General features: G+C 37.2%; 1 protein-coding gene across 1 annotated transcript; it reads right to left on the bottom strand.

Annotated features, from left to right (window-relative positions):
* Positions 1-2,912: 2,912 nt before the first annotated feature.
* Positions 2,913-12,143, bottom strand: mturn (maturin, neural progenitor differentiation regulator homolog (Xenopus)). Its single transcript, XM_027175694.2, has 3 exons — positions 11,684-12,143; positions 7,212-7,334; positions 2,913-5,419 (listed from the first exon to the last, which is right to left on the bottom strand). Exons 1-3 carry the CDS (start codon positions 11,852-11,854, stop codon positions 5,315-5,317), a joined length of 399 nt encoding a protein of 132 aa, XP_027031495.1. The 5' UTR covers positions 11,855-12,143; the 3' UTR covers positions 2,913-5,314.
* Positions 12,144-13,631: the final 1,488 nt, after the last annotated feature.

Genomic DNA, 13,631 nt, shown 5'->3' with positions numbered 1-13,631 from the left:
GAAAATCCCTTTCACGACAATGTGACACGCCGATCACTGTAAACGTGTATCAGTAATCTAATGTTATTATAAAAACCTAAAGGATTCTCTGTGAAAGATTTAGACAAGAACATGCATTTCGTCACATTCAAGACACATGTAAAATACACCCAGTGGGGCAGTTGACCACACAGTTTGTTTCTATGCGCAATTTATGAATTTTTGTCCTTTAATTTTCTAATTTCATTCCACTAGATGGTACCACTTAAGTCCCATTCTAGATTTTAACTGTAGTTCACCTTTGCTGTTATAATAATCTCCACTTTTCTGAGAAGGCTTTAAACTTAATGCTGAAGCGTGACTGGGGGATTTGTGTTGATTCAACCCCAAGAACTTTGGAGTTCCATTTAATCTCAATGGTGTTCAGTGAGGTTGAGTCCGAGTCAGGGCTTTGTGCATTAGACTCGAGTTATTTCATTCCAAACCATCATGCAAATCATGTCTTCATGGAGCTCTGTGCTTTGTGCACAGGGGCATTGTCATGCAGCGACATGATTCGGGTCTCTTCCAGTGAAGGGAAATTAAAACGTTAAACCATACAAAGGTATAGACAATTATGTGCTTCCAATAGTATGATAAGAGTTTTGGGAAAAAACACATATGGGTGTGATGGGCAGAAAATTTTGGCCAAAATTTGTAGATTGTAAAACCGATTTCCAAAGCCAAACTGGATAAAACTAAAGTGGATGGTGGATCTTTTGCTGCAATGTGCCAACATCCCATTCAGCACCAAACACTCAGTGTTGTCCAGACACACTCCAGATCCACTGTCATCTTAAACAGGATAAAGCACTTACCATAGAGGAATGAATCATACTCAGCACAGTGCTGACACAGTAGGGTGTGTAGCACTTGAACAACTGCATCAAGATTTTGTACCTCAATGTCACTGCCGGGTTGAGAAACAAATTTCTCCTGCAGCAAATATCCAGCATACAACAGCCCAGTGGTCAAAAACACACTGGTGAAGGACTAGAGGTTGATTGGCACTGTATGTGAAAAAAAAAAAGAAAAAAGATATGTAGTGTCTAACTGTACATTTACAACCAAAGTAAATAAGCATAGTTTACAACCAAAGTAAAACATAAATTATTATTCATAGTTATTTATTAATATATCTTCTTAATCTATCCACAGGGGTTGCAAGCCAGGGGCATCCAGCATGTGAAATTTTAACATGCGAATCGTTAGTGGGTAGAATATATCTTCTTAGTTTTGAGCGTTACATTTGGATATTATATAATATATATACATTAATTACAAAAAATAATTATAGAATATATATATATATATATATTCTATAATTATTTTTTGTAATTATTGTAAATATTTTTACAAAAAAGAATTATATATATATATTATTGTAAATATTTTTACAAAAAATTATATATATATATATATTCTATAATTATTTTTTGTAATTATTGTACAATAATTACAAAAAATAATTATAGTATATATATATATAATTCTTTTTTGTAAAAATATATACAATAATTACAAAATTTTATTATAGAATATATATATATATATATATATATTCTATAATTATTTTTTGTAATTATTGTATGTGTATATTTCAATTGTACATTTCAACCTGTACATGTGCAATTTTGCCTATATAGTACAGTATGTCATTCTGTTACACTGTGGAGCTTCTGTCACTAAAACAAATTCTTCGCATGCGAAAACATGCCTGGCAATAAAGATCTGATTCTGATTCTGATCCTAATATTCCATAGTTCTGACTGTTAGAGAACAGTCTGCTGCACATAAAATTCTGTTATTTGGAGCGTGGCCCTTAGATGTTCCTCAGGATATATTTGTAGACAATGTGAAGTTTTTTCCATCTTTGTCTCATGTCTTCATGGAGCTTGCTTTGTGCACCGGGGCATTGTCATGCTGGAACATGATGCTGGTGATGCTGTCTCTTAGTTCTACCTTATTAAAGATTGCACTCACTTTAGGTACATGACCAGTTTTTCTAGCCATTTCTTAGAGCTTCCCCATTTCTTACCTTCCCATAGCCACATGAATAAAGGCAAGGTATCTAAAAAAAAAAAAAATGACACTTCTGCTGCATTTCTTCTTACCTCTGATCGTAATGATCTACTTCTGCTTAAAGCAGCGGTGTCCAATCTTATCAAAGGGCCAGGATGGGTGCAGGTTTTCATACCACTCAATCAGCCAAACCCAATTCCGCTTGTTTAATCAGTTAATTTCTGCTTTTCATTAGACTCCGGCGAGGTCTCTGTTGGATTGGAATGAATACCTGCACCCATTCTGGCCCTTTTTTCAGATAAAATCATCAGCAGCTTCTTCTGCTTCTACTAGGAAACCCTAAATATTTTCCCAAAAATATGCCCAAATCTTAGACTTGCTTCAGTGCACACTCACATGAATACTGAAGAATACTTGTGTATTAAAGATGCTGCTGTAACCCTAAAAAATGTCCCTTATCCCAGGAATCTTATTTGCAGTCTGCTCACACTGAACATGCTTTCAACACATTTAGTACAGTTTGTCTTTACTCTTCTACTATTTGTTTACTGTAATGAATTATAATCTCAATGCAAAAGACGTGTATCCTTTGTAAGTCTAATTTCTGTCAAGTTTTCTTCCTCATGTCATCTCAGGGAGTTTTTCCTTGACCCTGTATCTCTGGCTTGCTTTAAATATAACTTCGACACGTTGATTTCTCTTTTGCAGCGATATCTAGATATGTAGACATGTAGAACGATCGTCTTTATGCATATTCATAGAATAAACATAAAATATTATAGCAGCTTTTAAATAGTTCAAATATTAAATTATAGTACATTTTTGGAATTTGGCTTAGAAAGCCAAACTGAGGGAACAGGACAAGCTGAAAGAACGTCACCTCCACATTGTTTAATTTAGGAACATACACAAACTTGAGGATGAAACAAATCAGATAACAAAGCATGGGATTAAACAAGACAACTAATAAAATTACATCTTTAAGCAAACTTTAGTTAAAACTCAAAGTCAGTTGGTTTAATGGGGGTAAATACCCAGAGGTTTGCACTGGGGGTGGGTGGGGGGTGGGGTATTCAAAAGCTTGCAGAGTGTTAAAGCTGGAGGATCAAACAAATATGAATATAGAAGTGTAGCTTTGATTGATCTTACACCAGACTTCAGTACATGTGGATGATGTAATGCTGACGAAGACAGTATGAAAGCAGTGAGTGGAGTGTGTGGGAGATACAGGGGTTTGATGGCAGCATTAGGAAAGCACTAAACATGAAGTCAGCAGGATCATATCGGCTTTCTTCATATCCTGGAACAACATGTGATGTTCCAGCTGGTCCTGCTAACCTGTTTACATTGGTCAAGTGATCTGGAAAGAATTTGCTGTGGGGCGTGTCAGACTTCAGTCAGTCAATCAAATCATGAAGACCGACTGGATCATATTTTCCTTAAGTCAGCACTAGAGGATGAAAAAAGAGGAAGCTGCTTCAGATCAACATGTTCACTCTTGTTGTACTTCACACATTAAAGCTCAACTCAGGCTTTTACTTTTGCCTAATCTGGGAGGAAAACATCACGGAGGAAGCCTATAATTAGCCATGATTTGTTTGAAAACATGCCTGAAGTAAGCTATACTTTAATACAATTAAAGACTATTGAAGACCAAAAAAGAAAACTAAGCATGATGCACAAGTGCAAACAAAGGCTTGTCTTTACACAAAGCTGAAAATGCAATCACACTCTTCTCTGATCTAGGGCTATTATGCATTAAGTACCACAGGCTGAGAGCTTTACTGGGATCACTATTCCTATTCAATCCATGGCCACGTGATCAAGGACGTCGAGATATAAACGACAAAGCAGATGATGAGTATTCAAAAGAGTTTGATAAACTGCCTCTGAGTTTTTGAAATCACTGATTGGTTTCAGACGTTACAACATTACACCTCTTCAGCTATTCACTAGAAAATCTATCATGACTTTCTAAGTACAGACATACAGCAAGACAAGCTCTATTCATCATTGTTAAGACCTAAATTTAACATACCTGCTTAACAGTTTCCTATAATTCTGGGGAACATATTATGATCTTTTAGCTATGTCTGTTCAGGAGGACTCCTGAATTTAAGTTTAATGATAATAAGAATATTCTTCATAATCCTTCTTGCTCACAAAACAAAAATACCTGTTTACTTGCTAATGGGATTCACCTGCTGGTTTCCATTTAACATTTTCACAAGCTCTAATGGTTTTAATGGTTCTTGAGTGTGTATTAGATATTGCTTAGATCTTTAGATGTTTAGATTGTCAGATCCAGAATATATACAGGGTATATTTATCAGATATGGTGCTGATCTCATACCGAAAATAGTGGATTTTAAAAGGAAAATGGAGATCCTGGGATCTGATCCTGGAATAAGATTTGGAAAAGATTTTTTTGGATCTGTTTTACAAATAAAGAGACTTAACTGTATTTCTTGTTAGGATTGATTTAATTCTATTTATGCTTGAGATTTTATTATATTCGGTAATTACATTATAACTGAATATTAAGTTATATTTGCAATGTATGTGATTTTTGTGATGTAAATGGTGTTTAGTTATTTTATTCCCTATATTTTTAATTGTGTTTTCATTTTGTAACGTTTCAATTTTATTTAGAAATTTAAAACATTCAACTTTTTATTGATAACTTAACTAAATTAAATATTTTTCATTTTGATCTAGATATCCTGTCTCTACTTACTGACAATAAATGTTTTCCTGTTTTCATACACACAGCCTGAAATGCAGCATTATACTGTATAAAAAGTCCACAAGGTCCATTAAATCACAAGTGAACCACAACTTATTACAATAATGGTACCATCAATGGCCATTAGACTTTTGAATCCCATCAGAAAACCATTAAGCACATCTAAAATCAGTCACGCAATACCTGTTAAACCATTAGGACCCATTAAACTGTGATTCCCACCCGGTACACAAAAATAACATTACACAAGAACTAACAGAATCCTGAAAAGATTTCCATAATCTTTTAAGCAGCGGTTTGCTGAATAAAACAAGAAGGACATGGGACGTCTAGTGAGAATGCTTTTCTCTGCAACATGGAATCGTGCATTATAATAAGCCGTGGTGCGAGTGTGTGAGTGTGCAAGACAGAGGCATAGTGCATATCATAAAACAGTAGAAATGTGTAGATGATTTGGAAGAAGGAAATATGAGGGGGAATGAAGCAATGCTCCGGCCCGTGGAAGGTCGATTCACTTCACCGAGCACATTATTGGCTAACACCCATTTGCTGATGGTCCGTCTCTGCTTCTTCCTCCACGTCTCCATGGTACTGCTCGTACGTGTCGTCATCAATGTCTGGAAGACCCAGGAGCTAGAAAATAACATTGTTTTCATTCCATTTTTTAATCAAACTCAGGTTATACATACAGTATTGCATTCATATGGTACTGTACTGCAGTGAAGTGACTTTTAGATCAAATGACATTAAATGTTTATGACTAAATGTGACACGTTCGTTTTTACCCAACTTCCTGATAATTTCAAGATATGTGTGACTGAAATATAGTATTTGAGTGCCTATGAGCAGATCTTATATTTCTCTTATAGATGCTTTTTAGTGTTGTCTTCAGTGTCATAGCTTTTGTAGCATTCAGGAAGTTTTCCACTACAGGAAAGTCTTCAGGACAGAAGAAAGGGGGAAAAAGGAGCGAGGCAGGTGAGGAAAAGACTACTTAACTTAAATGAGAACACGAAGATGTTTTGCAGACGTTCCTCAACATTAAATTACAGTAATTATAAATGATTAAAGGTAAGATATGTTATTCATCAATGATTTTTAAGGGTAATCATCTCACACTGTTGTGCCAAGGAATAAAACGGTTCATGATGTGCTGTTAGTGGTAAATAATCAGGGTTATAATGGTGAATCTGCTTCATGTCATTGATTATTAAAGAACCTATGAAGGTAAAGAGCTTTTCTCATCCTGTCTGGCCTCAGAGTCTTAGAACTGATCTAAAATCAACTCAGACTCAGAATTTCATTCCAATTACAAAAGGCACAGATTTATTTTCCTTACACACTTTATGTTAGATCCAGTGCATATCCAGTGTAATGAGAGTAGCAAGGACTGTTTATGTGGGTTTTTAACTTCTCACCCTAACCTTGCATCACATCACAGCTGTACATCTGTCAGCACAGAATGTCAGTAATAGCTACAAAAGCAGCAAGAGCTCCTCGACTGTCCTGTTTTTGCCTTCTCATCCTGGTCATGAGCTTCAGCTGACTTCCAAAACAAGTCATGTGCTACTAAGCTATTTATTTCATCAATACTGTAATGCAGAATTGGCAACAAATATGACTGGTGTTGTTGATGTTGACAGATATTCGGTCACACTAATGAGTGTTTTCAGTCACTTGCAGTACAAACATGGGTGTGAACGAAGAAGACAAAAAAGAAAAAAACAATTGAACTGTGCTCACACTGTGTTCTTATAGATAGCTAAGCAGATATCCAAGCATTTTAGTTGAATTCACTGTGCTGGTGTGTAAATCTGACCATTTCTCAAAAAAAAAAAAGAAAGAAAAAAAAATCTATAGCTTTTATTTAATGCCCTGAGGTTACTGTGGAGTTAAGACTGTACGCTCACTCTTTCCCATTACATGACTACATTAAATCACTTGTGAACAGTTGTTTGGTAGATGCCTGTTTGATAAAGTAGGACTGATCCGCAAAGCTCACTAGCGCAAAACAAACATAAGTGCAGCTTACCATGTGACATTGTCACTACTGGGAAACTATAAACAGAGCAATAAGAGAAAAAGTTTAAAGGAATATTGGTTACGGAAATGCAGCTAGCAAGAATGGTCTGTTCTGCAAAAAAGAACTGGTGGTATGTAGAATAAAATCAAATCAAGCTGTTTATACTGTCTTGTGCCTGGAAACATACTGTGTTTGTTTTTGTTTTTTGCTGCTCCTAACAGCGGTTTTAGTACGACATGCCAAATCATAGATCCTTAAAATTAATCTACAAATAGGAAATCATGAAATGTGCATTTGGTTTTAGGTGTGTGTGTGTGTGTGTGTGTGTGTGTGTGTGTGTGTGTGTGTGTGTGTGTGTGTGTGTGTGTGTGTGTGTGTGTGTGTGCTTCAGAAATCACTCACAGGTCTGAAGGATCTGAAGACTTTTTCAAGGACCTCCAACAGGGTTTTGTGTCCACAGGAGGAGATGTAGTCCTGTGCCAGCTGCAAGAATGGCAGGCAGTCCTCGCTCTCACTCCACACATGCTACACACACACACACACACACACACACACACACACACACACACACACACACACACACACACACACACACACACAGCACAGTCATCACATTACTCAGCAAATAAACACTACACTGATCTGCAAGTAGAACATGTTAGTGAGCGATTTAGATCAAGCTTCACGTGAAAATGTATATTTTATTGCACACTATGAATAAAAATTAAATAAACTAAAATAATACTGATATACTCTACAATGACAATAAACCTTGCAATATATTAAACCAAACTGGCTGTAATGGGTCACACTTAAAGTCAAGTTAAGTTTTAAGTCAAGTTAAGTTTTGCATTAACTTGACCAGACTTAATCACTTTTTAGTTCACCTCAAGCTCAAGTTGAATGAAATCAGAACTGCATTACTTCACCAGTGATTACCGAACCACATGTTGTGAAGCCACACCAGTCAAATTAAGCATCATTTCAGAAAACAAGTTAAAGCCCATCTTGATTAAAATGGCGCTGACGAATTTCCAGTACAAATTAGACAGTGTTGTTTTGTTCAAACAAGTGTCGTTTATCTTATCAACAATATTCCACACTGTGCAGATGAAAATCCTTTAGCCGGTGCTGTACAGAAACGTATATACACCACATACACAAATATTATTCCTATTCTGCCACATGAACAGATAATGAGTTCTAAACAGACTGAACGGAGATGTGCTAGACTGACTAGACTAGACCTTTTTTTCACATCGCATCTGGTTAAGACTAGGTAAACAATGTATTTGAGTTCTTTTTACTTTCATGCAGGTGAGTTTACAGATCTGAAGCTCATGGGACATTACATTCGTTAATGTGAGAATGAACAATGCAGTTATATTTAGCGCATTTAAGGTGTTCATTCACTTATCCTTAGTAATCGCCTGGTCAGTGTAACGCTGGTTTGAATTTGGCTCCTGTTTTGTTTACTTAAATTTAGTGCATGTGCAGCATTTACAAGAATAAACACAGATCCATGTAAATCTGCACTACAAAAAAAGAAAGATTAGGCCAAATTTAAATATGAATAAGAAATACAGATACAAATATATGGAAATGTTTAAAGAAACAGACACAGAATGTGTTATTGTGTTACTCCCCTATATAAAACTACATAATGTACGTGAGCACTATAATATCCATTTATTTCCTCTTTATTTACTTTTGATATATACTCTACAACAAATAGTATATAGACAACTTGACCATCACATCCATCTGTGGTCCCAGACTGATTCCAAAAAAAGCACTTAATTGTCTAGAATGTCTTATAATTTTCCTTCACTGGAACTGAGAGGCCCAAACCCTGTTCCAGCATGACAATGCCCCTGTGCACAAAGCACAGAGCTCCATGAAGCATGGTTTTGCCAAGATTGGAGTGGAAAAACTGCACAGTTCTGCACAGAGCCTTGACTCTGAATCAACCCCACTCAAAACCTTTGGGATGAAACAGAACACAGACTGAATCCAAGACATCCTCACCCAACATCACTGATGCTTTTGGGGTAGAATGATCCCCAGAGCCAAGCTACAACATCTAGTGGCAAGCATTATCGGAAAAGTGGAGCTTATTATTATTATTATAGCAAAGAGGGAATCATTCAGGAATGGGATGCTCAAAAGGCACATATGGGTGTGAAAGTCAGGTGTCCACAAACCTTTAGCCATAGAATATACTTTACTTTAGCATTCTGATAAATGGTAGCCTATTGGTTAAGGCTTTGGACTACCAATTACAACTCTAATGGTTCCTCACAGTATGGCAGTAGAATAGCTACTGTATTTTCTTTTAAGTCAAGTCACCTTTATTGTCACATGATTTTAATATATGATTAAAGTGCTTCATACATTACATACTTACAGATACAATTTCCCTTATTTTTTAGATGATATTAGCATCTTCAGTACTCATCTTCCTGTCATGTTACCATGCTGTTTGGTTAGAGGGCACACATAACTCTTATCACTGGTGCATTCAAATGAACCTGAACTCCTAGAATAGGTTTACACTCACATTCCACACTTTAGCACTGAATACTTCATCATAATTCATGAACTCATTCAGTCATTGATTAATCTGCTTTTAGAGGAAGAACTTCAATAATACACCGAGGTCAGACTTTAAAGGGGTTATAGTACTGGCACTTATTCTTTCTTCCACTGCCGACTGGAGACATCGAACTGAATACGCAGGCTAATCTAGACGATTGATTACATTTTTAATTTTGATGTTCTAAGCAGATCAGAGAAATGTAAGTAGCGAGCTAGCACTAGCTATTCATTTGGCTGAAAAATTAGGTTTGAGTACCTTAAAACAGCCAACTGCAGAGATAAATGTCATACTCAGTGCCAGCTCAGATACCCTAAACAATATTTATATGTGCTGGCTCAGAGTGACTCGTGATGGAATACTGACTAAGGCAAAAGAACAGGGATTATGCCAAGCTACTGCTTACTTGATTCAAGCTACTTAATTTTCTATAGCAGCAGGTAGACAGCTTCAAATCGCATGTCTATGTTAATGTTTCCACAATGTTATTGTTGTAAATGTAATGTTAACAACAATGTTATTTATAAAACTATGTTATTTAATACAGAAAAAAACATTGAATCATTTATATGGTGAAGCTGTCTGTAAGGAGATTTTATGGTAGGAGACATTTATGGTAGGCGTCTCCGATGTCAGAGCATTGTAAAAGACTGTCAGTTTTCCACCACAGGAAAGTCTTTAGGTTACTGTTATTTTGTTCCTTATTAACTTAAAGAAAGGAAAAAATAGAAGTAAATATAGAAAAAAAGCCCTGATTTGTAGATAGGCCATAACATTAAATAAAAAAAATCTGTGTCATTAAGAAATAAACAAATAAATAAGTATAATTCTTGGTAAATTGCTCAGGAATAAAACATATTGGCTCAAAATGTGTTGGGGAAAAAATCAACTTCAAGGTGGTAAGACCACCTTGCTTCAAGGTACTTCACACCAACCCAGCGTTGACCCACATATTGGAGTGTTCTCATAAAGACATGAGATCCCCGTAATAATAAATACTTGGCTAAAAAGTCAGTTATGAAAACTTTATGGTTGGTATACATTCACAGTATGGGGTCTCATTACAGGCATGATACTATTATGTATGTTATGAAAGACTTAGTCTAGCAGGCTTAAATATTTTAGCACTTAGCACATTTTCACTTTACATTGCGGCCTAGAAGGAAATCAGCCACAGCCTTTAGTTTATAGCACTGTGTGTATTTTATTTATGAACATGTATTTATTCTTATGGTGTTCTTATTTCCACAAAAAAGTTCACAATTAACAAACATTATTCACCTCTGTTCTGTTGAATTGTGTTTTTAGACTCATTACGCAATTAGTTCATTACATTTCCTTAGAAGAGTTATAGCGTCTTATTTTTTTTTTCCTTACAGATGGACATATTATATCGAAGTAAAGGTGCTGTATATACAGATCCATTTGAATACCCAAAAGTCTTCAGTAGACAGAGTGATTAGCCCCGTTAGCCTGTTTACACCAGCTGGTTCTGGCATCTGGAAGCCATGGCAAAAGCACTTTTGCCATGGATTCTTGGTGTGAGTTCTATGGATCTTTGTTCATTTCTGTCTCTGATTCTCTGATCAGTACTAGTAACTGGACACTGCAGATGGAGGTTATTTACTGGTGTCCATGCAGCATTATACTGATTTATTGGAAGGTTTAAGCATGTTTTTAGAGGTGCTGCTACAACCCCATCACACGAGAAAGTCAAACAGATGCTTTATTCACTTTGATTCAAATGAAATTGTAATAAAAGGTTCTGATCCAGTATAAAAATGCCATGCCATCCTTCTGGTAACCTGTTAGAGCAAGTGGCAGCCAAGCCAACACCTGATACTGAGACCTGCTGCTACAGTGGATCACATCACAGAAAGGAGAAGGGAGAGGAAAGCGAGCACTTCACTCTTATAATCAACTATTCATGCGGCCATGACAGGACCACCGAGGAAACATTAAACCTTTTAAACCTTTTGCTGACACAATGACTCTGTACACCGTCATCCAGTCTGAAAATGGCGCAGTGATGAAGCTTCATTACCATGCGCAACCTAGTTGATCATCTTGGCGTGAGAATAAACATGACCATAATGCAGCACGGGGGATATTTTCCATTGTATTTGATTTTCTTTTGCAGATTAATCCAAAGACTCAACACGCCCATGCAGAATCATAGACAGGCCTACACACTCCCTCTGTACCCTCCTACCCTCCCCTTCCCGCACACACACACGCTCACACACGCGCGCGCAACTGCGTTCTTCTCCGTACTTACAAAAGTGTCGGTACCTCCTGTCATGTTGTCGGGGCAAAGCACGTAAAACGAAATGCCAGGCTCGGCGTAGAAGTCCATCCGGCGTTCGTCCACCTCCTCGGCGAAGATCAGCTCGAACGGGTTTCCTGAGCACCATTTTTCCGCCGCGTCCACCAGCTGCTTGAACTCCATCCTGCCGCAGCGTAACGGCGCACCTGCGCAGCAAAGCTCAGCCTCCGGAACAATATATTACGCACAGATCTCCGCGCTCCCGGACTCCTAAATCATCCGCATGGTGCTTTTATTATTATTAGGTTGTTGTTTTTTTAAGGGGAATGGGGGCGTATGTGATGGGAGGTAGATTTCGACTCTAGCACAATTGCATCTTGGCCCTGGCCTCCGTTCACTTCGCGCGTTCCCGATGAGCGAAATAAACCGACTGCGTCTCCTGGAGTTGCGCGTTCACGCCAGAACCGGCGCGATGTGACGTTAAGGTGAATGCGCGATCCCGACACAAAGGGCCCGCGCACTCATCAGTTTGCACTGATGAATGGGTACTTAAATATTCCCATCTTTATTTCTATCCATCTATCCTTTCTATCCATCATTTATTGTAGAACTACTCTACAACTCACCTAGTATACAATATCTCAATACTGAAGCCGGTCTGTTGCTATGCAAATCGCCCATCAATACATTAATGGAAAAGCACAACACTAGGTTATAAAATATCCAGTGTTTTTTTTTTTTTTTTTTTTTTTTATGTTTATGGCAATACATACTAAAGACATGAGAAAGAGTGTATTACCTGTCACAGTCTAAGGTGGTTCAGAAATGACTGCAACTTCAGAGTCTACTTCATGTCTTTAATATTAAACTCTTTTAATTCTGCAAACAATATTTCAGCTGTGATTAAGTAAAGAGAACATGACTTAGTTGGACTGGACTTGTAATTATAATACATAATAGCTTTATAACGCAGAACCAACCACAAGGGGGCTCTAGTCTTTTTCTAATAAACTTCACACTGAACTGTAAGCTTACTGATTGTTGGTGAAGTGTCATAGTTCTCACCACCATGAGCACAGGATTGTAAAGACAGAAACAGACTCTAGGTAGCTCTGTGTGTGTGTGTGTGTGTGTGTGTGTGTGTGTGTGTGTGTGTGTGTGTGTGTGTGTGTGTGTGTGTGTGTGTGTGTGTGTGTGTGTGTGTGTGTGTGTGAGAGAGAGAGAGAGAGAGAGAGAGAGAGACAGTGATGAGAGAGAGAGAGAGAGACAGTGTAAGAAAGAGAGACAGAGATAGATAAATAGATAGAGAGAGACAGAGAGAGAGAGAGAGGCAGTGTAAGAGAGAGAGACAGAGATAGATAGATAGATAGATAGATAGATAGATAGATAGATAGATAGATAGATAGATAGATAGATAGATAGATAGATAGATAGAGACAGAGAGAGAGACAGAGAGAGAGACAGAGAGACTGACTGTTGACTTTAATCTTTACCTGGCTGGACAGACAGCTGTGATCAGTGACTCAGCATTTTCACTACTTTTAGGTCTTATATCTGGGCTGCTGAGATAAATAATAACTCTAGCTTGTATTAAGTGGGTCATTTTGTTCTTAGCTTGCCCTAGTTAGTGCATTTGTTGCTTTGCAAGCAGTGAGAACCCACAAAGTAAAGCACAAGATGGAATTACAGTTACATATATAGATAATATATAACATATATAATAATGTTATAATGATATAATTAATATTAGAAAGCATGGGGATTTGAAAAAGCATAAAATAATAATGTAAAAAACAGTTACACTACAAACTCATAAATTATTCGTATTGTGGATGCTGTCACTTCCCCGAGAAGGCCACAAGTGTGTGTGTGTGTGTGTGTGTGTGTGTGTGTGTGTGTGTGTGTGTGTGTGTGTGTGTGTGTGTGTGTGTTTGCTTTTGTGTGTGTTGTGTGTGTGTGT

The sequence above is a fragment of the Tachysurus fulvidraco genome, chromosome 24 (genome assembly GCF_022655615.1).
Source record: "Tachysurus fulvidraco isolate hzauxx_2018 chromosome 24, HZAU_PFXX_2.0, whole genome shotgun sequence".
Taxonomy (NCBI): domain Eukaryota; kingdom Metazoa; phylum Chordata; class Actinopteri; order Siluriformes; family Bagridae; genus Tachysurus; species Tachysurus fulvidraco.
This window is presented reverse-complemented; position numbering and strand designations above follow the sequence as displayed.